This window comes from Balaenoptera ricei, chromosome 14 (assembly GCF_028023285.1).
Source record: "Balaenoptera ricei isolate mBalRic1 chromosome 14, mBalRic1.hap2, whole genome shotgun sequence".
Taxonomy (NCBI): Eukaryota; Metazoa; Chordata; class Mammalia; order Artiodactyla; family Balaenopteridae; genus Balaenoptera; species Balaenoptera ricei.
This window is the reverse complement of record NC_082652.1, coordinates 47,405,021-47,429,989: the sequence shown is the minus strand read 5'-3', so window position 1 is coordinate 47,429,989 and position 24,969 is coordinate 47,405,021. Positions and strand designations below refer to the sequence as shown.

Below are 24,969 nucleotides of genomic sequence, written 5' to 3'. Positions count from 1 at the left end.
CTCCAAAAAGCAAAATATTAAGAAATGAAGTTGAACTGGTGATTCCATCCAGTCAACTGTCTAAAGGGAGGTAAGGAAACCTCTTAGGTGCCAGACATCATGTTTAGCATTTTACACAGTTACCCGGTTTAATCCCATAGACTTGAAAGCTGGTATCACACCCACCATTTGAAGGCTGAGAAGAGAGGCTTGCAGAGGGTAGTGGCTTGGCATGAGTTTCACAGTTAATAAAAGGCCTTGGTGGAATTATAAACTCAGGTGTTACAGGCTCCACAAAGCATAATACTATCTCAGAGACGATAGAAGGCATGGGTCTCTTGCTAAGAAGGTACCGTATTTGCTGGCAATCAGGTGGTGTTCAGTACCGCTGCATCTGGAAATACTGAGCAAATAATGGCAGTAGGGGACATCCAGCCACTTTCTACACGATTAGCTGCAAAAGAAACAACTGCAAACACACGTTGGAAAAATGCGATATAGCTAAGGACCAGCTAGTAGAAAAAAGTAGCTTTTGAACAAAGGGTAGACCACGATCTAGGAGGTGCATTAAAGCAATTTGCCCATTGAAGCTGGCTGGTGCTGCAGCGCTCAAGGGCCTATTGGCTGCACAGAAGTCTTTTCCGCCCCGTCTGAACGGATACAGCTAAAGTAGGGCTACCCAGTGCTCACCTTCAGACGGGAAGGCAAGTCCTATTATAGGAGATATACATAGATCCGTATCACATCCTGACAGTATGTTTCTATAGGAAGTGCGGGATGGGAGGTTCCATTAATCCAGTACTGGAAAACACCTCGTTCCCGGAGCGTGTATTTTGGGAGGAACGCACACCACACCACAGAAGCTTCCTCCTCGAGATACAGACACAGCATCTTTCATTATCGATCCCCAGAGTGGAACGTAACCGAGGCTCAAAATGCGTCCCTCAGCCCCCGGCAGCACTGGGAGCGCCGGGGTCCCCGCCCGGGCGGGGACTGCGGTGACGCAGGAGGCGCCCGAGGCACCGGTCCCGGCGCGGGGAGGAGGGGGCAGGTTGTTCGGCGCGGTGCGGCGCGGGCCAATCAGGAGGTGCGGTGTTTCGGACGAGGGGAGGGGAAGGGTGGGCTGGAGCCTCCAGGTTTCCTTGGGGCCGGCGCAGCGCCGCCTGCAGTTCCGAGCTAGCGCGTGGGGCCGCCGGGGGTCTCCGGTCCCGCCCGCGTGCCCAGTGTTTCTTCGCGGCTCCCCCGCCCTCGCAGGTCCGCCTCTTCTGCGACTCAGACGCGGCTCCGACGGCGTCGGGCCTCCCCGTCTTCGGACTCCTCGGCTCTGCCCGCCGCGCGAGTCGCCCCGCGGCTCTTCGCCTGGTGTCCGCGGGCCGTGCGGGGGCGGCGCCGGCGGGGGCGCCTCACCCCGGGCCGGCGGCGGTAATGCTGCTGCGGTTGCCGCCCTTGCGGCCGGGCGGACAGCTGGCGGAGGCAGGAACCGGAACCGGAGCGCCCTCGCCGCTGCCCGGGACACCGCCCTCGCCTGCGCTCGGCTCCCGCGGCCGCCGCGGGACGCCGGGGCCCGGCGCGGCATGAGGAGGAGGCTGCGCGCTGGCGAGCGCCCAGCTCCTCTGCCCCTAGGGCCCCCGCGGGCCCCGGCGCGTTGCGCGCGCCGGCGGCGGCCCCGGCGCCCACGCTAGCCCCGCGCAGGCACGAGACGCCGCGGCCCCGAGGAGGAGGCGGCGCAGGCCTGCCAAGCGCGGGCTGCCCGGACCCTGAGCGCAGGGGCTTCGCGACCTGGACCCCGGCGGGCGCGGGCAGCCGGAGCCGCGGGGGAGCCCGGCGTGCTGCAGTCGGCCGGCCCTCTCCGCAGGGGGGCCGGGGCGCGCAGCCCGCACCTCTCCCCACTTAAAGCCCCTCCTCCCGCCGCTACCTGGCGTATCGAACGCGGGTCCTCGCCCTTTCACGGCCTCCTCGGGTCATTTGGTCCCCGGGGCCCCCCCGCCCTGCGTCCCCTCCCCCTTTCCCGCGCGTCCTCCCACTCTTCCCCTCCCCCGGCTCCCCCGCCTCTCATTCATTCCGTCTGCTCCCTCCTCTCTCTTCCTTCCCGCTCTGGCCCCTCTATCCCTGATCCTCCCCGCGCGGACCCCGCTGCAGTCTCGGGGTTTTTAGCACATTCATGGAAGTTTAGGGCCTGGACGGTGCCCCCAAGTCCGCCTTGAGAGCGCAGCCCGAGCTGCCGGCCGGGAAGAGGAAAATGTCTGTGCTCAGGCGGATGATGCGGGTCTCCAATCGCTCCCTCCTCGCCTTCATCTTCTTCTTCTCCCTCTCCTCGTCTTGCCTCTACTTCATCTATGTGGCTCCGGGCATCGGTAAGCACCGAGACACACCCTCACTTCCCACGGTCACAGTGAAGGAAACGCAGCATGTTACTTACGGGATTTGGAAGCTGTTTAATAAACAGGGGCCCGGCAGAAAGCATTTTATTTGAAATGCGATTTCAGACCTGTCACATAAACTGCTTCGGGGCATGGCTTTGGCATGTGAGTTTTGTCAATGCACGTTTAAACAACTTAAAGACTGCGTTACATGGACAGAGCAAAATAAGGTGTGATGGCCCGAGATACCCTGGTCGCTTTCTTGAGTATTCATGACAGCTTTATCCATTTATTATTAAGTTTTTAAGCTTAAATTTAGTAATCGTAATTTTATTCAAACACTCTGAGCTATATTAACTGGTTGTAAAAATACGATGGAGAAATCCACAGTAGGGAATGTGATTGAGTTCAAGACTGTACTGTTCTAGTGTTCTAGGTCGCTTTTTTAGAATGGGGTCAATGAACATTTGTGCCACACTTCAGGAATTTTTAGGCGATGAGTTGTCTAGTAAAAACAATGCTCCATTATTTAGTGTGCTTGGGTCTGCTTTTCAAGGGTAGGTAGCCTCTGCTACCTGCTAGGATGAATTCTGAGATAAAATGATTGAATTAACAATTATGCAAGATAGTTTACAATTTGAACCTATTTACCATTTTTTCTTTTGGTTTCTAGTCCAGAATACACTTTTGTATAATCGGCTTGAATTAGCCTCTTTAGTAAACATCCTGGTTTCTCAGCCCCTCTGGTTGAAAAGGTGCCAGTATGGCATTCTCATGACCGAAAAATCTGAACTTCATATGGATATTAAAACATTGTATTTCCAGAACTTTTCTGAGTTCTTCCGGGTTATTATGTATTTAATGTTAAATTAGTTAGTAACATTGTGTATCTCCTATCATTTCTTCTTAGACATTAGTAGTTTTTTGAACCAGTACCATTTCTGCCCTGAGTGAGCTAAAAATGTATGTATGGCCTCTTACAGAGTGAAAACACCTGCAGAATTTTAAGATGGAATTATTATCAGGGCATTGTCTCACATGGTAGTAGATTATTGCAGTGGATTGCAGGGGGGAGGGAAGAAACAGACCTCACCAAACCTCATCAAGACTGTTGTGTTTCCTAAAAATTATGTGACTTTTCTTGATTAAATTTTCAGGTTCAAGTAAGACGTATAAGCTCAGAATGATGCTTGAGAAGGCATAAATTGTCGAAACCTTGATATCCCAAAATAGAAGTTTGGGGTTAAAGTTTGAAAAAAATATGAATATTTTAACATATTATTTTCTTTTAATGCAGTTTTTTTCTTTGGGCTAAATTGGATACCTCTTGAAGCCTGTAGTAGAAATGACAGTGATAGCTCAGTGGATTTGAGAGTAGTTAGCCAAAATATTCAGCAAGCTTTTTCTTAAAATTCTCTGCCATTTTGGAAGTCTTATCAATTAACTTCTCATTCTATAGCAATTTTTACTTTCTCATGTAACTCTTTAAAGGTTGGACATCTTTGGGGGATGTTATTTTATCAGATATTTTAACTTTGAGAGATTCTGGAGAAGTTTTTTTTGCACTTAGATAACAATTTTCTTACTTTCTTGGTATTTTGAGTAACATTAAAATTACGTTACTCTAAAAGCTAACCAAAGGAAATCAGAATTCCAGCTTTCACTTGATAGCCATTTTTTGTTATTGCATTAATATATTATCTATAGATTCTTAAAGTTCAATTGATGTGAGATAGTAATATATCTTTCTTATTTCTATACTTAATGTTTGCCATAGAACAATCACTGACATGGCATAAAAATTTTGGCAGTTGTCTTCTAGGCAATTAGGTTGACATGATTTAAACTACTCTGTTCTTTTGGGTCTTCTAATTTATAACTTAAAAAAATTGATTGAAGCCAGTAAGAAGAATGAAAACCAAAACTTGTGAAGTGTTAACAATTTGTTAAACTGAATCTGTTTCTCAAACTAGCATTATTTAGCAGCAAAAAAACCTCCTTACTTACCTTTTAATTATTGAGAAGCAGTTTTCCAAAACTCAAATCTTTGCTTGAAAGCTTGAATTTTGTCATTGGTAACACATACTGTTAGTTTTTCTTGAAGCGTCAGGCTCATTTTGCTCTTTTTTGGGGAAATGTAGGTCAAATACAGAAGTCTAAATGACCATAGTTTTTCAGTTGTACCTTTAAGTAAAAATGATGTTCTGTGAAAAAAATGTGGCTAGTTCAGCTCACAATGCAATGATCTGTTGCACAATTTGATTTTCAAGACAACCACAGTACTTTGGTATGCTGCAGAAATGCCTTATGCATACTTCTCATTTCATCACAGATTTCTTTTTTTTCTTTTTTAAATTAATTTTTATTGGAGTATAGTTGATTTACAATGTTGTTTTACTTCTTAGTTATACATATACATTTATCCACTCTTTTTTAGATTCTTTTCCCATATAGGTCATTACAGAGTACTGAGTAGAGTTCCCTGTGCTGTACAGTAGGCTTTTATTATCTGTTTTATATATATTAGTGTGTATGTGTCCATCCCAGTCTCCCAGTTTATCCCTCCCCCTGCTTCCCGCTTGGTAACCATAAGTTTTGTTTTCTACCTCTGCATCACAGATTTCTTATGAATGAGACATACCCCAAACTAATTAGGTTCTTTTAACTAGTTTACATGAGATATATATAGAATCTTTGTGAAATAATTCATATTTCAGCCTGAATTACATCTTGGGGCAGAATTTTCTTATGACTAAAATACATGTTGTGTAAGAGAGCATTTTTTAGCTGATCTTAAATAAATGTTTTAAATCTCTTCTGTTAAAAAATCCATATTGATCCTATCCACATCAACCTGTTTAGTAGACATCGATTGTATTTTCCTGCGTTTTTTGCCCAGAGACCTATTTTTGTCGTGTGTCTTCCCCCAGGCAATCAGTCCTATCATTTTAGTTACTCGTTAGTCTCCTTCCTCAGTGTTCTCCTCTCCCTCTCTTCCTTCTGAGAAGATAGTACCACACAGTTGTAGACAGCAGACTATGTTTAGTGTCCAATGTTTTCTCATGTGGCTCAACAACTTTTTGACTCTTTGGATTTTAATCTGCAATGAATTCCAGCAAACTCAAAGCTCATTATTTTAAGAATAATTTGAAACACTTTCCTTGAAATTTCTAATTCATGCAAGAAACACAGGAACTTTCTTTATATTAGGAACTTTAGTACTAAGGGAAATTGGTCTGCAGACCACCCTCCACCCTGGAAATCCATGGACACATTGCTCTAGCCCACCCAGTAGAGGCTGGTGCACTGAATTTTTTCTCATTCTCTTTCTACTTTTGTGCATGATTGCAAAAAGGTGAGTGCAGTCTTCCCCTAAGGTCTTGCCTTGGCTGAATTGAAAATGGAGTTCCATTTAGTGTGAAACTGTTTTCAATGTAACACAACATAGTCATTTACCTGCTGTTGTATCAAAGGAGTAGGTGAACTGACTTACAGATTCATTCGGCAGACAGGAATAGAGCACCTCAGATAGGCTGGACATTGTTTGAGGAAAATAGATGACCAAGACAGAGTTCCTTCCCTCATACGATGGGATGAGCGCCGTGAAGGGGCTGCATCAGGTCCTCAGAAGGCATGCCGTGGGGAGTGAGGGCTGGTTAAGGGTTTCCAGAGGAGGTGATGGATAGGATTTATCTGGACTGAGCAAAGGGGCTCTAGTCAGAGGGAACAGCATGAGCAAAGGTGGGTTCCAGAAAATAGGACTATTTCCATCTGGCTACCATCGAGGGCATGGGTTGGTAGATGGGCCAGATTGGGAAGAGTCTCGGGTCTCCCCTGCCCAGCCTCGTGTTCTGGCACTTGGGGTCCCTGAACTTCCTGGCCGAGAGAAACTGGCCTTGGTTCACACAGCTTTATTAAAGCTGTCTGTGGTTAAGAGAGAAGTTGATGAGCCTTTAATCAGCGGGGCAGTACTGTGGGGGAGATTGCACAGCTCCCCTGGCAGTGGGAGATTTCACTGTCCATTTGACTGACCCACGGTCCTGACCTTTGCTAGACTTGCTCTCAGGCTGTTTTATTCTTTGCGTAGAGGTGGAGTCTGGTTGGGCCACTTTGGCGTGAATTCCTGTGGGCCCGTTGAGGAATCATCTGGCCATGTGCTTTGCTTTTTTGGGCCTCAAGGAGGTTGGTGCCCTGCTGGGTCAGGTGGAGCTGGGGATGGGCGGGCAGGGCGTGGGGGTGAGTTGTGGGAGCGAGTGGCTTGGTAGGTCCTTGCTCAAAGTCCCCCCGACGTTCTGGCTGGGTTTCTCTCAGTTTGCTCAGAGCGTAGCTTGTTAGTTGCCTGCATCTTTCTTATTGCAGCCCTTTAGCCTCCTGGCTGGGTGAGTCTGGCTGTGCTCTTCTGAGCTGTTACAGTTTGCTTTGTGTTTCAAAGGTCCTTCTGGTTTCTTTCCTCGCCAAGTTCTCTGGTCACCATGGCTCTTTTGGGGGGTTCTTTTGGTTTGGGCCACCGTGTCGGGTATTTCTTTTTTCTGGGCCTCTCTTACTGGTCAGGCTTCCCATGCTAATATTTTTGTCTTGTGAGTAGCAGGAAACATCAGAAGTTTTGAAAAGGGGGATGCTGGAATCCTTTGTTTCAGAGCAATTCTTCTGCATGGAGTGTGGGTTACAGAGGGCAGAGCCAGTGGCTGGGAGACCAGGTGGGAAGTTTTTTCAGTAGCTCAGGTGATAGAAGATTCGAACCTGATCAAGGTTGTAGTTGGATCAGGGCAGAGTGGAGAGGATGTGAATAGTGGGATTGAAGGAAAGGGAGAAGCTTGAAGACAATGCTTGTATTCTGGCTTAGACAACCAGGCTGTGGGTCGTAGGGACTATAGAAAGGCAAGTGCCTTGAGGGGGCGATTTTGGTTTTAGAGATACAGAGTTGGGATGCTTATAGGATACCCAGGAAGAACTTGTCAGTAGGTAGGCAGATGGACATAAGGGCTTAGAGCCCAGGAGAAATGTCTAACTGGAGAGAGATTTGGGTGTCTTTGGCATATAGGTGAATGATACATGTCTATTTTTCCCCTGACACACCTGAGTTAATAAAACTAACTTGTGCAAGCAGAAGTGACTCACTAAGTTAGTTACTCTTAAATGTGGAATGGTAGGGGTTAAATTGGAATATGAAGGAAGCCCAAGTGCAGTTTGAAGGGTTTCCCATGAGGCTCTGTTCCCTTTTTCACTCCCCAGCCCTAAATGGGAAGCAGTGTGATTGACACTGTGGAAAGTTTAGACGGCTACCCAAGGAGAGCTGGTGGAGGCTGAAGACAAGGTAGCCACAGATGAAATCCATCAGCCTAGGGCAAGTGGAGAAATAGGAATAGGAAAATGAAGGGAGAGAGAGAGATCATGAAAGTGAAGAGAGACCTTCGCAAAAATAAGTAAATAAATAAAACTGATGATCAGCAAAACAAGCATTGCCGTGGGATATATAGTTCAGTGGGGTAAAGTCTGGAAGGAGAATCATGGATTTGGTAAGTAGGAGCTCTGTGACAGCCACTACAAGAGCTGTTTCTGTGGTGTCATAGGGCACCAGCCAGATTGCCCAGCCTTGGATTGGACTGCCTTGGGTTGGATTGTTAATCAGAGGTCAGATGAAAGTGGATCGAAGGAGCCTTATAAGATGGGAAGACCTGAGCTTATGTGGATGCTTAGGGAGTGAGGGCACGGTTTGAAGATTTGAGGAAGGGAACAAATGACAACGTATGATCTAGGAAGACTTAATTCATTTACTTATTCATACATGTTTGTCTGTCTGTGGTTCTGCACTGAGCAGGAGCCGCATGGTCCCTGCCCTCGTAGAGCTCATAGCCGGTGGGAAATTCGCATAGTTGCAGAGCAACTATTCTGGAAAATAGTGTGGAGTGCAGTTTGCTATGGGGCACCAGATGGGTGGATGGGGGCACTGGATGAGTGGATGGGGGCACTAGACTAGGCGTCAGGGAGAAGAGGGAGGTTAAGCTGAGGCCAGAAGCTTAAGTTAGGTGATTAAAGGGTGGGTCTGGGGAAAAGTACTTCAGGTAGGAATGGGATATTTGAAGGCTAAGAGATGAGAGAGAAATGGAAAGTTTAACAAAAAAGAAAAAGGGTAGGGGGCTAAAGCATAGAAATTAGAGAGGAGTGTGGGCCGAAGCCAGAGAGAGAAATACAGGTCCGGTCATAGAGAACCTTGTAAGCTGGGTATGAGAACTTGGACTTCAGCCTGCGGACAATGTCAGACCACTGAGCTTAAATTTTAAGTAGGAGAGTGACATGATCCGGTTTGCATTTTAGAAGTACTTAGGCTGTACTGGTGTGGATGGATTAAAGTCAGCAATTCTGGAATCAGGGAGACCAGGTAGAGGGAGTGGGATCAAGTGTATGGGTAGATTAATTTTGGAGATGGGAGAGGAGATAAAGACGTTCATGATAGCAAAAATTAGATGCATGTGGAGAGGGAGGTTGAGGACATGCATATCTAATAAGGTGGGTGACTGAGCTCTTAGAGTGAGCGGCTCTGTTTTACGTGAACAAATGTTAGTGTAAACTGTTTCCTAGACTAGGTTAAGAGATTTGGTTTCTACCTTGGCGCATACTAGAGGCTTAGTGAAGAGTTGTTGAGTGACTGTTTCCGATTAAATCACTTCTCTTGGTATGGCAGCTCCAGTTCGTTCTCTTCCCTGCCCACTCATCAGTACCATTCTAGTGTTGGATGTTAGACCCCTTGAAGAATGTGGAGGGGCTGGCAGGGGATGAGGAAGAGTGGAGAAAATGCCAGGATCGGTCAGTGTATTAGTTATCTATTACTTTGTAACAAATTACTTCCAAACTTAGGGGCTTAAACCAACAAACATGTATTATCACATAGTTTCTGTGGCCAGGAATCTGGACACGGTTTGGCTGGATGCCTCTGGTTCAAGGTCTCTTACTCGGCTACAGAGTGCAGGTCAGGGCTGTGGTTGGAGGCTCCACTGGGGGAGGATCCGCTTCCAAGTTCACCCACATGCATCTGGGCAGGATTCTGTTCCCTGAGGGTTGTTGGACTGAGGACTTTGGTTCTTCGCAGGTTATTGGCTGGAGGCCTCACTCAGTTCCTTGCCCTGGCGCCTCTCCATTGGGCAGCTCCCAACCCCATCGCTTTCGCCATATTTTCTTTGTCAGAAAAGAGTCTCTAGGTCCAGTGCACACTCAAGGGGCAGGGGAGACTTCTCAGAGACTGCTTACTGCCGTCAGGTTGCCATTCTTTTATTTTTATTATTTTATTCTCTGGTTGCCATTCTTAAGCGTATATGTTAACTTAGCTATATTGTTTCAGCATGAGTGAATCTAAATCCTATGACCTTGTGGGAAATTAGGTATTTTTGAAGGGGATATTGATTCATTGAAATCTGACAATGCTAAATACCATTCTCCATGTTACTATTTTATAAGTAAATTTGACGTCTGTTAAACAACGTGGCAGAATGAGGTAGTGACGCATTTATTCTGCAGCATTGTTTATCATTACTGCTTTTTAATGTTTATTAAGGGTAAAAATAGCCGTGTCTGTGGATACCTTAAAAAGAGAAATGCCTAATCTAGGTTTGTCTGGGTTTTAAATACTATTTGGAATTTGGTTGGGAACAGAATGCATTTTCCTCTCGGGGCAGTGTTACATGTATAGAGGGTGAGTAATTTCCTTACCCATCTTGTGACCAGCCTGTTTATCACAGGATGTACTGTGAAGCTTCTCGGGACACATACGCTTGTGCACATGGCGTTAGGCTCTGGTGGTTGCAGCTGTGGCTAAGCCTCTCCCCAACGGAGACCCTCTGTCTGAGGGCCCCGGGCCATGGGAACTTTGGACACAGAGGCCTTGGCTCTGGAGCCAGAGCTGTGTGCAGAGGAGCCCCAGGAGCAAGATCCCAGAGGTCTGCTCTTGGAGCTCCACACCCCCTGCCCCATGCTAGGAGAAAGGCCTTGTTGTAAAGAAAGAGAAGGAAAGGCTCCTAAAGGTCACCACTTGCCCAGAGTCTCACGCATTGTTGTTAGAAGAACTGAAGTGGATGATTTTTGGAAAAGCTGAACTGTGCCCCTTGGGATTTCTGTGCCTGAGTTGCCCTGGAACATTGAAGATTTGGGGGACATATGACCTCTGTCTTCTTCAGCTTTAAGGAATACCCCATAGAGAAGAGAGGAAACTCTTCTGGATAGTGTGAGAGCAGTGAGCGTAATTACGGGGCAGGTTTTCCGCTCTTTGTAAAGAAGCCAAACCAGACCATTCTAACTGAGCTGTAAACAACGTAATAAACGGCCTGATAAGCGTTCCTTTCATTACCTGTTCTCCAGCCGAGAGTAGATGACCACTTGTTAAGGCTGGAGAAGGTGCTTTGCTTGGGGGACTGGACAGGCTTCTCACAGCCCCTTGCACTTGTTTTCTCGGTGCTGTGTTCATCTCTGCAGCCCTCTCGCTGTTCCCACTTCTACCCACCTGCCTTTGTGACTCCTTTTCCCTTTCAAGCCTGCCCCTCATGTTTGTCTTAACCTGAGTGAAAATGTGGAGGTGGTGAGAAGGAGGTGCGTTGTGGAGAGATTTTTCTAGAACTTGGATTTCCTAGGTCCTATTTGGGAGTTCTGGCGAATGGAGAGCCCCTCCGGCTTTGTGTGTTTACAGTTTTCTCCTTCCGGTCCATTTTCCTGGCCGCCTTAGACCATGCTGGCTCTTGTCGCCACTGCTTGGACTGCACTTTTTTTTTTTTACCAGTTTAATCAGAGCAGCCTGCCCCCAGCTCTTTCCCCATTGTCTTCTCTTTTTTTCTCCTTTTCCGTCTGAATCTCTTTCTTTTTCTTTTTTTGATTCCCAGAGGCTCCAGTGATTGAATATTTATAAAGTCTTTTCTTTCCACTTCTGCCTTTTGTCAGGATAATAACAAAGAGAATAATATATGAGTAATATTGTGATTCGAGTTGAAGATTGGGTCCATTGAAGGTTAAAAGGTTTTCTGAGGATACCTACAATGCCATGGAAAATTGTTTACTCTAGTTATTACTAGGTATTTTTACTCATGTCTTGGGCCCACTGGAGAGTTTCAGGTAGCACCCCAATTTTATTTCTCTCTAGCATGTATATCCTATACTGGGCCGAGTTAATTTGTTCTGTTTCATGGGCATACTTGTTTTCCGTCATAGCAGAACTTGACAGAGTTCAGTTTAAACTACAGCAAAAACCCTCCTCAGTTAAAATAGGAAAGATAGCTTAAAGGATGTTTGTCAGTTTTATTTTTGGCTATGTGGCACAGCAAAACGTTTAGGAAAACATAACTTAGTGATTTTAAATCTCAAATTTGTAATTATTTGTTTTCATGATTAACTTTCTCGAGTTAGTAAAAGTCTTTGGCTCTACGAGGTCTTTGTGTTGTATGTTCGTTAGGGATGAGAAACATAGATTCTTTGTTGTCTGAATGAATTGTTCATAAATTAGAAAGCTATATAAAAGAGGATGTATTTGGTATAAGTTAAACTAATTATGAAAGGAAGCTTCTACTTTTTTGCTTGTTAACAAATGTTAATGATGTTTAGAGAATGGTTTTTCAATTTTCAAACATGAAGGTGCTTAAGCCTTACCTAAGGCAACCCAGGTCTTATCACCAGAGATTCTGATTGTGATCCTGGTTGATTTTTAATTAATACTTCAGGTAGTTCTGGACCCTGGGAACTTATTTCTTTTCTTTCTTTTCTTTTTAAATTTATTTATCTTATTTATTTTGTTTTTGGCTGCATTGGGTCTTCATTGCTGCACGCGGGCTTTCTCTAGTTGCAGTGAACGGGCGCTACTCTTCCTTGCGGTGCACGGGCTTCTCGTTGCAGTGGCTTCTCTTGTTGTGGAGCATGGGTTCTAGGCGCATGGGCTTCAGTAGTTGTGGCACGTGGGGTCAGTAGTTGTGGCTCACAGGCTCTAGAGCACAGGCTCAGTAGTTGTGGTGCACCGACTTAGTTGCTCTGCGGCATGTGGGATCTTCCTGGACCAGGGCTCGAACCCGTGTCCCCTGCATTGGCAGGTGGATTCTTAAACACTGTGCCACCAGGGAAGCCCCTGGGAACTTATTTCTGACAAACACCCCAAATGGTTGGGAAATAATTTAGTGCTAAATAGTTTTACTTTTTAGACCGGTTATCTCATATCATTTGATCTTTCATAGAACTAATCTTACCTGTTAAAAAATAGATTAATTTGTTTATAGCATCATGTTTTACTGGAGACAGAAATGGCTATCGCGGGGAAGAATTTTTTTCCTCCAGAATGGAAATGGGCAGAATGGACAGACAGGTTGTTTAAGACAACCAGGATCATGTGTTTCTTTATGAGTCTGCACTGACTATGTGATTGAGTTATAGGTTGATCCTAAATTTGTTATTTAGTATTTTTAATTATTAGAAAGATACACTGTAATTCACTTAACAAGGGCAGTAAAAATTATTAAAGCACGTGGCCTTACATGTTAGCCAATGGAAGTAATTTCAAAACAAAAGACTTATAAAAGTCTTTATAATATTTTCATAGCTAAGCAGCTCTGTGAGGTTTGTTACTATACCATGATATCTTAATTGAAATATTATCTCTTTATTTTTAAATATTTGGAGCTTGCTAGTGTTAATAATTCTTTACTGAAATCATGTTATATATGTTGCCTTCTTGGTAATTAAGTTAACGGCTTAGATATTATGACTTCTAATAATAGTGCAATTTCCAGTTTGACTTGGAGGAAGAGAACTTGGACTTCATTTTCATTTGAATCAAGAGACCAATGGTAGGGACTTCCCTGGCAGTCCAGTGGGTAAGACTCTGCACTCCCAACGCAGGGGGCCTGGGTTCGATCCCTGGTCGGGGAGCTAGATCCTGAATGCCACAACTAAGAAGTCTGCATGCAGTGACTAAAAGATCCTGCGTGCTGCAGCTAAGACCCGGCGCAGCCAAAAAATAAAATAAAATAAATAAATAAAAATAAATCTTTAGAAAGAGACCAATGGTAGAGAATGAGAAGATGCCTTGTTTTTTGATTTGAACATATGCTCTAGCTTTGGAAATCTTTGAAATTCATTTCCCATGCTGTGTCCCCTTTCTCCTGCCTGTTATACTTACTTTCATGATTAAGTAAATTGAAATTATGAAAGGTATTTTAATTGTGAAAACACAGGGAAATTGGGGATGGTTGTAAAACATAGTTCAAATAGGTCTCCCTTTTATTTTTTCTCAAGATAGCATTCTTAAGTGGGTAGAGGTTCATTTCGCATTCACTTTAAATGTATTCTGAAATCATTCATTTTCAGCAGATTTATAATGTTTCCAGGATGTGTTTATTTATGGTTTCATCTTTTAGTCTGTAATTTCATTAGGTAAGTTTCCTTACTGATTAGATTAAAAATGTAATTGTCTGCATTTTTCCTTCCCTGATTCCCTCATTTCCTCCTGATTCTACTTTTCTCTAATGTGGTTTATAGCTCAACTCTTCAGGCTCCTGTCACGCTTTAAAGAGGCTCTGTGTTTAAGTGAATAACAGTGAATTAACAAATGACGGTGCTGAGAGCTATCGTGTGTTAGATCATGTGTTCAGAGTCTAGTTTTTGACTTTTCAGCTGTGTTTAAACTAGGCTGAACTGATGATTTGGTTGTTGTAATTCCGATGTTTTAGGCAGTTTATTCTTTTTCAGGATTTTGGTTTTTACAGAGGAACCCTCATGGCTTCTTAGTTTCTGGTACTGCTTGGCAGTTGTTAGTTATTCAACAAATATTTATTGAATAAACACATCTCTACCCTGAACGTCTTTAATAAGACTGTTGGAAAAGTCAAATTTTATTCAAAAATATTTAACTTTGATCAGTATTCAAACACAAGTAATACCCTCAAGGAACTTAAAACTGTTGAACTGCAGAGTGGAAGTGGTAAAAGTACCTGTTGGAAAGAATTTTTTGTTAATTTTTGGTGTCTACATCAGCAAAGCTTGAGCTGTTGGCTAAGATCTGAAATAGATCTGTACTGTATGTGATCATTGTATTCATTATTGCTTGATAAAGTGGATTCTGACCACAGAATTCTTTCATTCTATTTATTAGTCAGCCTGTGACTTACTGGAAAGATAGGGAGGAGGATATTATAGGCTAGTAATTATTTGCTCTGCAGATTTTCTTGAGCCCATACCTGACTTTGAATTATTATCACCATGGTAAGATACTCTGTTTAAATAGTGCTTTGACATAAAGGGAGTCATTTGTTTTACAGCCTGGCACAGCCTAGAAGTCTGTTTTTTTTGTTTTTAACTCAAGCAATACTTTGGTCCTAGGCAAAGTGTGAACTATATTTCACATGTCGTGTGGCCTCATCCGGGGGTTTACAGCATTATTATTAGAGATAATATATTTAGCTTTTACAAACTTGCATGAGTAATGTCTGGAAACTTGTTGCACAAGGGGCTAGATGTGGAAAGAAAAACACAAGCATGTGAAATAGATTATTGTTAGTTCTTAGAAATTCAGAGAATACCTGATTCAGGTATCTGTGGTTACTGTCAAGGGATGTCTATATGCAGTGTTTTGCCTTTTTCCATATTGTTTATTTCCTTACATGTTCTGTAGATTATATGGGAAACTGTTTTCTCTCCTGTGACTTTGAAGTACCCCTCTGACTTCCTCCTCGCGTTAGTTGAAATCTGTTTATCCCTCCTATTGTCACTTCCCTCATAACTTTTTACATTGAAGATTTTTCTTTTTCTTAGCCCCTCTCTCTCCTCTAGGACTTTGAGCCATTGCTTCTTCCAAATAGCTGCCCCTCAGATTCATTCAGACCAGTGCTTGAATCTTGATTTTTAAAAATTCCAGCTGTGTAACTTCTGAGTTTGTTTTCTGATCTCGTAATGGGGAAAGTTGTACCTGTATCCTGGGGTGGTGTATTCGTTTCCTAGGGCTGCCGTACACATTACCACACTCTGAGTGGCTTAAAGCAGAAATTTATCACCTCACAGTTCAGTTGGCCGGAAATTTGAAATCAAGGAGTTGGCAGGGCTGTGCGCCCTCTGGAGGCTCTAGGGGAGAATCCTTCCTTGTCTCCAGCTTTGGGTGTCTGTTGGCATTCCTTGGCTTCCTAGGCTGGTGGCCAGATCACTCCAATCTCTGCCTCCATCCTCACATTGCTTTCTCGTGTGTGTGTGTGTGTGTGTGTGTGTGTGTGTGTGTAAAAATCTCCCTCTGCCTTTCTCTTGTATGTGCACTTGCCGTTGGATTTAGGGCCAACCCAGATAATCCAGGGTGATCTCCTCATCTCGAGATCCTTAACTTAATTACCTCTGCAAAGACTCCTTTTCCAAATAAGATAACATTGACAGGTTCTGGGAATTAGGATGTGCACGCATCTTTTGGGGGCCTCCATTCAACCTGCTACATAAGAATTAAATGTAATTATGTGTGTGTTTAAGTATATGTATATATGGCATTTAGCTCAGTGCCTGAGGAATGTAGTTACTCAGTCAATGTTAATTCATTTCCCTTCCCTTTAGAAATCTATGCTCTCCAACATTCTGTCCCCCGGCATGCTTTCAGCAGTTATGCTCAATTCAGAGCGCTCCTGCTCCACTTTGCCGCCACTGACGTCCTGTGGTGACCATCAGGAAGTCTGCTCCTCGTCTTTCATCTTTCCTTGCTTGGCCATGCCTGGGTGTCCTCATGTCTGTGCTGTGCTCTCTCTCCCGACCCCAGTCTTTCTAACCTTCCACATCTGGCACTTTCTCACCTTCATTAATGTTACTTCTCATCTTCACAATGAGCTCTAGTCCCCTCATCTCCTTTCTGTTTTTTCACCCCATTTGTCCATTTGGACCTTTACAACTTATTTTCCATTGCTGCCAACACTGTTCAAGTTGGATCGCTTATCCCTGTATATCCTTTGCAGCTGTGCACCTCAGAGCCTCTGCTTATACTGTCCCATCGATGGAAATGTTCTTCTCCCTCCTTCCTCCACCTTCTCTCAGTGCCTTCGCTTTAAATTTCATCTTTCCTCCTTCCACTCAGGCCACAGTCATGCTGAGGTCCCTCCTGTTACAAGAAAACTTCCCTTGACCTTGCTCTCACTTACCTGTTCTAAAACTGGACTGCTTCCACTTTATCCACTCAACTCCTTACTAGTTTCCTTTTGTTTCCATTATTTGGGTGAAACTGCTCTCTTGAAGGTTGACCATGATCTAATAGCATTTTTAAAGGCTAACTGGGATGGCGGTAAAGAGCTGGGTTGCTGGAGCTGACTGCAGGGGGTGAATTCTAGCTCCACTACTTGCCAATAACTGTGTGACCTTGAGCAAGTCCCTTAACTCCATGCTTCAATTTCCTTATCTGTAAGATGGGAATATTAGTACCTACCTTATAGGGTTGCTTGTAAGGGTTGAATAGATTAGTTTATGTAGAGAACTTCTAAGGATGCCCAGTAGAGTATGCACTAGGTATTAGTTTTTTTTATTTTTTAAGCTATTGTGTTTTAGTCTTTCTTGTTAGCCTCTGTGGTGACATTTGACATGGTTGACCGTTCCCTTTTCTTTTGTCCAGTGACTTCTTCACCATGTTCAAGCTCAGATTAATTCATCTCGGGGGTCTTTTATCTTTGTGTCTCCTATTTGTGGTCTGAGCTTCACCTTCTTATCTCCTTTCTAGATAACTTTTCCTGTGGTAATTCACCACCATGGTTCCTACTTTTACTTTTGTGTGAGTGTCTCCCCAAGTTGTATTTGTACCTTGTCTTTCTTAGCTCCAGCGCCGCGTTTATAGCTGCGTGTGAGAATGACTAACCAACACAGTCTCCCTCACAATCAGCTCTGTAGTTGACTTCCTTTTGTTAAAGGACCTGGAGATTGTGGCGATTAGAAGCATGGATGTCGGGATCAGAGGGAAGTTGTATTTGAGTCCTTCAGTACTCAGGAAGCCTTTCCAGATCACTGCAGACTGCACCGTCTCCTTGGCTTGAATACATAGCGTGCTTTCAATGAGCGAAGCTGCGTGTGGAAAGAGGTAGAGAGACACAGCTTTATGGCAAATGTACTCCTTAGTTTTATTAAGTTGAGAATGAGGCACGTTCATAAATCTTTCCTCACAAACCCAGGGTAGGATACCTGGAAGCTGTTGTAAACTGTTGATTTTTGAAGTTTTTTTTCCTTAAGTTGTAGCTTTTCCCCCGTGGAAAACAGACTAGGTAAAGAAGTTAAATTTATGTCTCACAATGCAGAGGCAAATAGCAAATGAACTAAATTAGAGAACATGGCATCATTTTTAATTAACCAGTGGTAGTTTTTAGTGTGTTTCTGAGTTGTCTTGAGACCAAAGGGCAAGGATGGGAAAGATTTCCATATTTGTTTTCTGAAATGTAGTCTCTTGTAAGTTGGAATAGAAATTTTAGACAAGGATTTCCTGGCTTGCCAATAAGATATTATATTTTATAGTCATGATAATTAGCAGGCAAGTATAGTTATTTGACTGTGGGTTACTGTACTTTTATGATGTTTGGTAATCAGACAGTCTGGACCATTCAGTGCTGGTTTCTTGTGCCTTGAAACACTGACACATGGCCTTCCTCCTGTTAACAATGCCTCTGTTTAAACACAGCTTCATTCCTTAATGGGTTTTGATCTTTAGGGACTAAACCCGTGAGGACTATTAACCTAAGGAATGTAACTCAATTAGCTGTGAATGATTTAAAATAAACTAATAGATTTCCATTTGGAGAGCTTGGTGTCTCACTTTCCTTTATTTTTTCTCCATCCATCTAATGAATAGTAAATGCAGTCTTTTGGTAAATGATTCACCTTTGTCACAGGTGCCATCAGTAATACATTTTCTTAACAGTTTTGTTACCTGATATTTTGAAAGTTTTTAGGAAAATTTGACTTTGATTATCCTTTTCTATACTGGATATTTTCCTTGTTTCTTAAATTTGACTTGGTTTCAAGATTCAAACCATTTTCTTTATAAGAGTAGATGTGTTAATTAAAAGTAAAAGCTATATAGTTTTTAAAAGTTCTGTTTCCAGGACAGACAGTGAGGCACATGTGTTCTCACCTAGTATATCCTTGCTTAGGCCAGTACTGTTTCTTCCAAGTCTGGGAATCAGTACTGGTCTTGGCTTAATAACCCTTGGCTCAGTCCTGCTTCTCCATGACAGGTCTTTTTTTTTTTTTTTTTTTCAGTTTGGTGCATAACAAATGTTTAGGATATTTACACCACTGATAACAGATTTCCTGTATAACTTTAGGATTAAATGATCCGAGAGATTGTAAATCAGTTGGCATTCATAATCTACTTCATTTTTTTTCCCCTGCATCATTTCACTTGAACTTGAGATCTTGGTTTAGGTAGAGTTGCTAATGTTACTTTGGCTTTTCTTGAACATTTTCCCACATTTTTGGTTGGCTGTTCTCTTTGTTTTCATTCTTCACTTGTCTTGTTTGTCTTTTAAAGTCCATTAGAAAGCAAAAATGTAATAAAAACTTGTGGGGCTTGTAACCCTGGTATAATAAATTCAAGCCTAAACGAGTTAAATCTAATTATAGGACTGCTTTCTAGAGAGGATGTGGACAGTCTCCTAAATATGATTGAGGTAAAGCTTATGTGAAACCTGGATTTCTGTTTCTCTCTGTTTTATGGCTTAAAGGTGAGAGAGTGTTAATTCACTCTGCTTCTCTGCTCTCGTTATCTATTTTCTGTTCATTTGTACTTAGAGCAAGTTCAAATTTCAAAAAAATGGGAAAGGAGGTAGCAAACGTTTTGCTCATCTCTCTGTACCATGTCGAAGAAGCAGAACTGCGCCCAGAAAATGAGTCGGCATTTTTGATTTTTTCATTCGGCAGTCATTTTTCGAGAGTGTCATTACTGTGTTGGGAGACAAGCTTATCTTAAAATTGAAAGAGCCATTAACTGAGCCTTGCAGTTTCTTGGTTTTGCTATGAAAATGAGCTTCCTCCTCTTGTCTGAATGGAGTTTATGATTTTTAGCTTCATGCTTGGAGAAGTTAGAGTAGAAGGGCCTTTAGAGAAACCTAGTGCAGTACTGCCAGTTTTAGGTGAGGAAACTGAGATCCAGTGAGCTGCCCATGGTAGCAGAATCAGGACCAAAAAAGAAAAGGTCTTTTGACTTGACTTCTGTGCCTGAGGAGGCTTGCCATCTCAAAAGTCAGGGATTTTTGTAATCTTTGTCAAATTACCAGTTTCTCCCAAAGGAGGAGATTAGAAATTATTTTTGAAGCACTTACTCTGGAGAATTAAATTAACAGCTTGAAAATGCCGCATTGATTTTGATTTTATCTGCTTTTACAGTCCTGGTAGGTAGATTTGTGATTGAAAGGGAGTGTAAAAGTTCAGGTATTTAAGAGAAATTACCAAAAGTGATATTGATTCTAGATCATTTTACACTATGCCCCACCAACGCCTTGAGAATTTGCAAGATCCATACCCATCCTAGATATGGTGATTTATGATATATTTATGATTCAAGAAGGAATCCTCACCTTTGTGGAGTCTTTGGTTTGAGGGAATTAATATAGAATTAGAGAAAGTGAATTTTAGGAGTATGTGGTTGAATACTTATAAAAAAAATGCCTCTTCGAAATTTCTAAGTATATTTTATAGTAGAAAATCATTTATGGATAAAGGAATTAGGATATTTCAGTTTGTTCATTTAGTCTCATTCTGTTTGATGGATGGATGTTACTATAATTTTTTCATTTTATTGTGTTTTTAAAAGAGTTTGTTTTTGTAAGTTTTTGATAATGGGAAATAGTCATTTTATATTTCTGTTTTCCCTTTGGACGTACTAATTGAGTCAGTTTGGGTCTATTGGGCAGTTCCTCAATTCTGAATATTATTTTAAAAAATTTTAAAAAAGCTTATTGAGTCATGACATTCTCTCTTTTTTTTTTCTTTTATAGCCAACACATATCTCTTTATGGTACAAGCTCGAGGAATAATGTTGAGAGAGAATGTAAAAACAATAGGACATATGATCAGGCTGTACACAAATAAAAACACTACACTCAATGGTACAGGTAAGACTGCGTCCTTTTTAATTTTGCTTTGCTTCCACTTCTTAACCCTTAGAGTCATAAATCAGTAAACCAAATCTCTTCAGCTCTGGTTCTGCCTCCAAGTAACTTCCTGTTAAAGATGAAGGTCTCCTACTAAGTGCACTGGGAGGGTCTTTCACTGCTTGAGTTGGGACTGTCATGTATTCTAGGATATATAAAGGTATGATCACCAAGGTGATGAGGGTTTTGTATAAAGATACTTAAGTTAATTCTTGCAAACATAACTTAAACAAAATATGAAACACAGCTTGTACTTTTGCAATTTCCCTACTGTGTTGAAAAGAAATTAACCGCAAAGAGAGTAATTTATTCATCTTAGCCATACTGCCATCTTCTTTATGCCCATTCTAATTCCTAAGATGGTTTTCCAGCTATGTCTAGAAAATACTTGTTTTTAGTTATAGAAGAGTCTTAATAATTGTATGGCCTTTTTAGGGGCTAATGGTGAGAAATCATATAAAATTGGAAATCAATAGCTGCTCTTGTCTTTTTAAAATATAATCTGGAAGAAGAATCCCCATCAGAATCACATGAGGTTAAAACCTATGTAATAGGCCAAACTAATGATTTAATGATGTAAATAGATTCAACTTCTGTGGGAGGAGGCTTAGTGCTCCTCTCTGGCAGTGTTTTCCACATTGTCTTCCTGAAGTAGAATTGGGTGTTATTTTAAAGGGTTCAGTGGCTGATTATCAGTTGTTGCATCCACTGTATTCTCATTTTAAACAGTTAAAATGAAAGACTTATGTCAACAGTTCTTCCTTCACTGTGCCACTGTAAATCACACATACATATCCCCACACCCTAATAGGAAGTCCCTATCTCCCAACCATAGGTATATTTTCTTAAAATGGGTGTTAAGATGGGTAATACTTTTAGACCCTTCTAAAAATTCAAGACTGTGACATATTGATTCTTAATCTAATGTCACACATGCTTCTGCAAAATCTGTCCTAGGCATTTGCCTAATTTGTGTTATGATGCCGCCAATCAAACACTCTTAATTTTCTTCTTCCTTTTAACTTTAAAGAAATTTCCTTTAGAAAGACTGTCTCATCTGAGCTGATATTTTAATAGTACGGTAAAAGTCTCATGAACTGGTCTTCTGCATTAATTGGTCTTCTGAACAGTAGGTCAATTTTGGGAGAAGTTTAAACATTTTAAAAGCTTTGCTAGGACTTGTCCTGGTTGAATAAGTTGATGTGAAGGTATTCATTAAAAGTTCATTCAGCTGAAGTATTAAGCATCTTTAAGTTACTGTATTTGTATAAGTGAGTGCTAATAAAATCTGTGCCTAATCAGGTTCTTTTCCTGGAGTATGAATAAGTTATATGTGTGAATGTTGCGTTTTTGATTAGGAGAACTGGTTACTTGGGCAAGACAGCCCTGCCCTCAACCCCACTGCAGCATCCCACAGCTGAAAAAAAGGAAATCCTCTCTTCCCCTCACCAAGTCATAGTTTCAGTGAAGATCGAACAACCAGTGCATCCTTTGATGAAAGTTTGCTTTTTATGAACCTTTGGAAGTTTTTCACATGGTTCCTTTACTGATGGTGCAACTCTTCTCAGGAGACCGTCGGTTATTGTATCAGTTAGGAATTAGGTTTGGTTGTAAGAGAAACCTGCCTGCAGTGGTTTAAACCCATGAGGCTTCTTGTACAAAAGAAGTCTGGATGGAGGACTGTTTCTGTTGTGGAGAAAGTCTTCACATGCTTTCCCACTTCTGCTCTGTCATGTAGCTTCACAGGCTAAGATAGCTGTGGGTCTCCAGTCTCTATGTTTGCCCTTGGGTCATTAGAAGGAGCGATGGAAGGGAGGGAAGAAGAAGAAATAAGAGTGCCCCCTTTGTAAGGACCCTTCCCGGAAGTCCCACGTAGTAGTTCCACTTACGTCTCATTAGCCAGAACTTAGTTGTAAGGGCACCTGGGAATGATAGTCTTTGAGCTGGGCTCCCTGCTGCCCTGAATGAAATTGTGGTTCTGTTACCGAGGAAGAGAGGGAAAATGGAGTTTGAATAGGCAACTGTGAGGTTCTGCCGTGTTCATTTATCTTGAGTAGTTAGTGTAGGTATACTTAGCTAGATATTAGAGATACAAGATGAAGAAAAACATCCTCCTGAAACTGTGCCTTTAAACAGCATAGTCTTTCTTCCACGTTGTCACATTACCTTTTTTTAGGGAAAATAATCTTGGAACTTTAGAACTAGAAGGACCATTAGAGATCACCTACTTCAACCCCGTTATTATACAGCTGGGAAAACTGAGGGCCCAGACGAAGTGATTGACCCACGGCTGCACAGCTAGGAACTAGTCAGCCAGGACTAGAGCTTGTCTTTCAGACTTCTGATGATCTCTGGTTTAGGGGTCAGAAGACTCTGGGTCTAGTACTTGTTCTTACACCAGCTAGCTATTGTATATTTAAAAGATTCAGCAAGCTCTTTATGACCCGCTTTTTCATCTACCCTGTTTCCTAGAATTATTAGAATAAAATGAAGATCTGGCATTTAGCATTCATTGTAGAAGGCAAATAGTACTATTCAAAAATAAAGGATTCCTACCAAAAGAAAAAAAAAATCCTCCCTTTACATGGAGATCTCTAGGTTTCTGAGAGAGATGGAAATGTAAATAGCTACTTATAATGCAGTGATTTATTTCTGCACAGACTTGTACAGATGAAATCTGCCAAAAAGGAGATAATGGACACTAAGGTTTACAAAGAGCTAATTGAGCTCCAGGGGAGAGTTGATGAACATGTATTGACTCATTTAAAATTTATCACTTGGACTTCCCTGGCAGTCCAGTGGTTGAGACTCTGTACTTCCAGTGCAGGGGGCGTGAGTTCGATCCCTTGTCGGGGAACTAGGATCCCAGATGCCACTTGGCACGGCCAAAAAAAAAAAGAAAACTATCACTTAGATTAGATCTTAAAAATTCTCATCACAAGAAAAAAAACTAACCATGTGAAGTGATGGATGTTAATTAGCCTTGTGGTAATCATTTCACAATATATACATGTATCAAATCATTATGTTGTACACCTTAAACTAATACAGTGTTACATGCCAATGAAAATAGTTTGCAAAAACATAATATTTAACACTTAGTGGCAAATTGTGATATTTCTAAGTACATTTGATTCCCAAAAGGAGTTTTTAACCCTGTGCCTGAACGTTCTGAAGCACCAAGTGTAAAGAGATGTATGTAAAATTTTTGTAAAGAAACCGTGTTCTTTTATAATCAAATGGTGCCTTGCCTTGTAGCCCATGGAGTCAGTCAAATTAAGAAAACAAAATGTATTCAGTGAGCAGTTACCAAAACAGATGACAAGGGTCACGCAGTGTTAGAGCTGGTAGGTTTGTTAGAAATAACCCAGCACACTTCCTCATTTGGTGGATGCGTGGTCGGAGGCCGTCAGACATCGCCAGACTGACACGACAGGCTAGCAGTAAATAGACTGGAACGCTCATTGAGTTTCTATTACCTGCTTTAAGCCGCCTTTTGCAGGGAAACCAAAGCCCTGGAGAGGTCTCCTTTGGTCCTCTTCTCCTAAGGTCCAGTGAGAGCTGAAGAGGGGACTTGTCCAGCAGTTTTCATTCTGTGTTTCCTTTTCGTTTGGTGTGGCTCTGGAAGGAAGAAGGCAGGGGCCAGGTCTCACTGTGTTTTCATCCATTCTCTAGATGAAATAATGTCTACATTTTACAGCAGTTGTGGTGGATCAGCCTTCAGTGAATCTGTCATGCATCACCTTTTAAAACTCCTGATTTTGAAAGCAGTGGGTTATACTCCATGGGCCTCACCACTTATGTAGGAATAATGATTTTGTGGGTTTATTACATCAGAGTCTCCAAAAGTTTAAATCATTGTTGGCTATATTATCAGTTGTGAAGTGTTTATTTGCAGTAAGTTTCTACTATGTTGTAGGTCCTTTATTAGATGCTAGAAATCAAAGGCAATTTGATTTCAATTAAAAGAGGTTTACAGACTAATGGCAAGGGGGTGGATAGCCTTATATACATAATACTTTGGGATGACGTAACTACCACGGGACACAGTACTCAAGGGATACAGATGTTTTTATTAGTCTGGCAATAAGTTGAGATCCTATGATCATTTGTAATGATGTAGCCAGGAATAACATGTTTAGCTCCAAAACTTTGTATTTAAAGGGCATGAATATACTGATACTGCATGTCTTTAAGTTTTGTTTTGTTTTGTTTTTTTAACATTAGTTCTTTGAAAACTGATGAAAGTGATCCATGGGTTCTTTTGTAAAAAAAAATTCAATCATTTTAGCATGAGAATAAAAAGTGAAACAGTCCTCCAGCCCTCCTGTTGCCATGAGACTCCCCAAAGGGAGCTGCTGTTAACAGTTTGTGTTGCAGAGATGTCTGGAGAGCTTAAAATCTCTGTGAGTTAGGTGTGGATTTATAGAGTCGTAGTGTGTGGCTAAGAGAAGGGGCCCAAGCTTTAATGACAAGAATTAATAAATTATGTACAGTAAGAAAATACGCTTATTTAAATT

The 24,969-nt window shown here is 42.1% G+C and overlaps 1 protein-coding gene across 2 annotated transcripts in view; it reads left to right on the top strand.

Annotated features, from left to right (window-relative positions):
* Positions 1 to 1,800: 1,800 nt before the first annotated feature.
* Positions 1,801 to 24,969, top strand: part of B4GALT6 (beta-1,4-galactosyltransferase 6) — a 66,460-nt gene continuing 43,291 nt past the window's right edge. For both annotated transcript variants that reach the window (XM_059894068.1, XM_059894067.1), the window contains exons 1-2: positions 1,801 to 2,333; positions 20,294 to 20,410. In XM_059894068.1, coding sequence (XP_059750051.1) covers positions 2,219 to 2,333; positions 20,294 to 20,410 — 232 coding nt within the window. In that variant the 5' untranslated portion in view covers positions 1,801 to 2,218. The remainder of the gene's footprint in view (positions 2,334 to 20,293; positions 20,411 to 24,969) is intronic.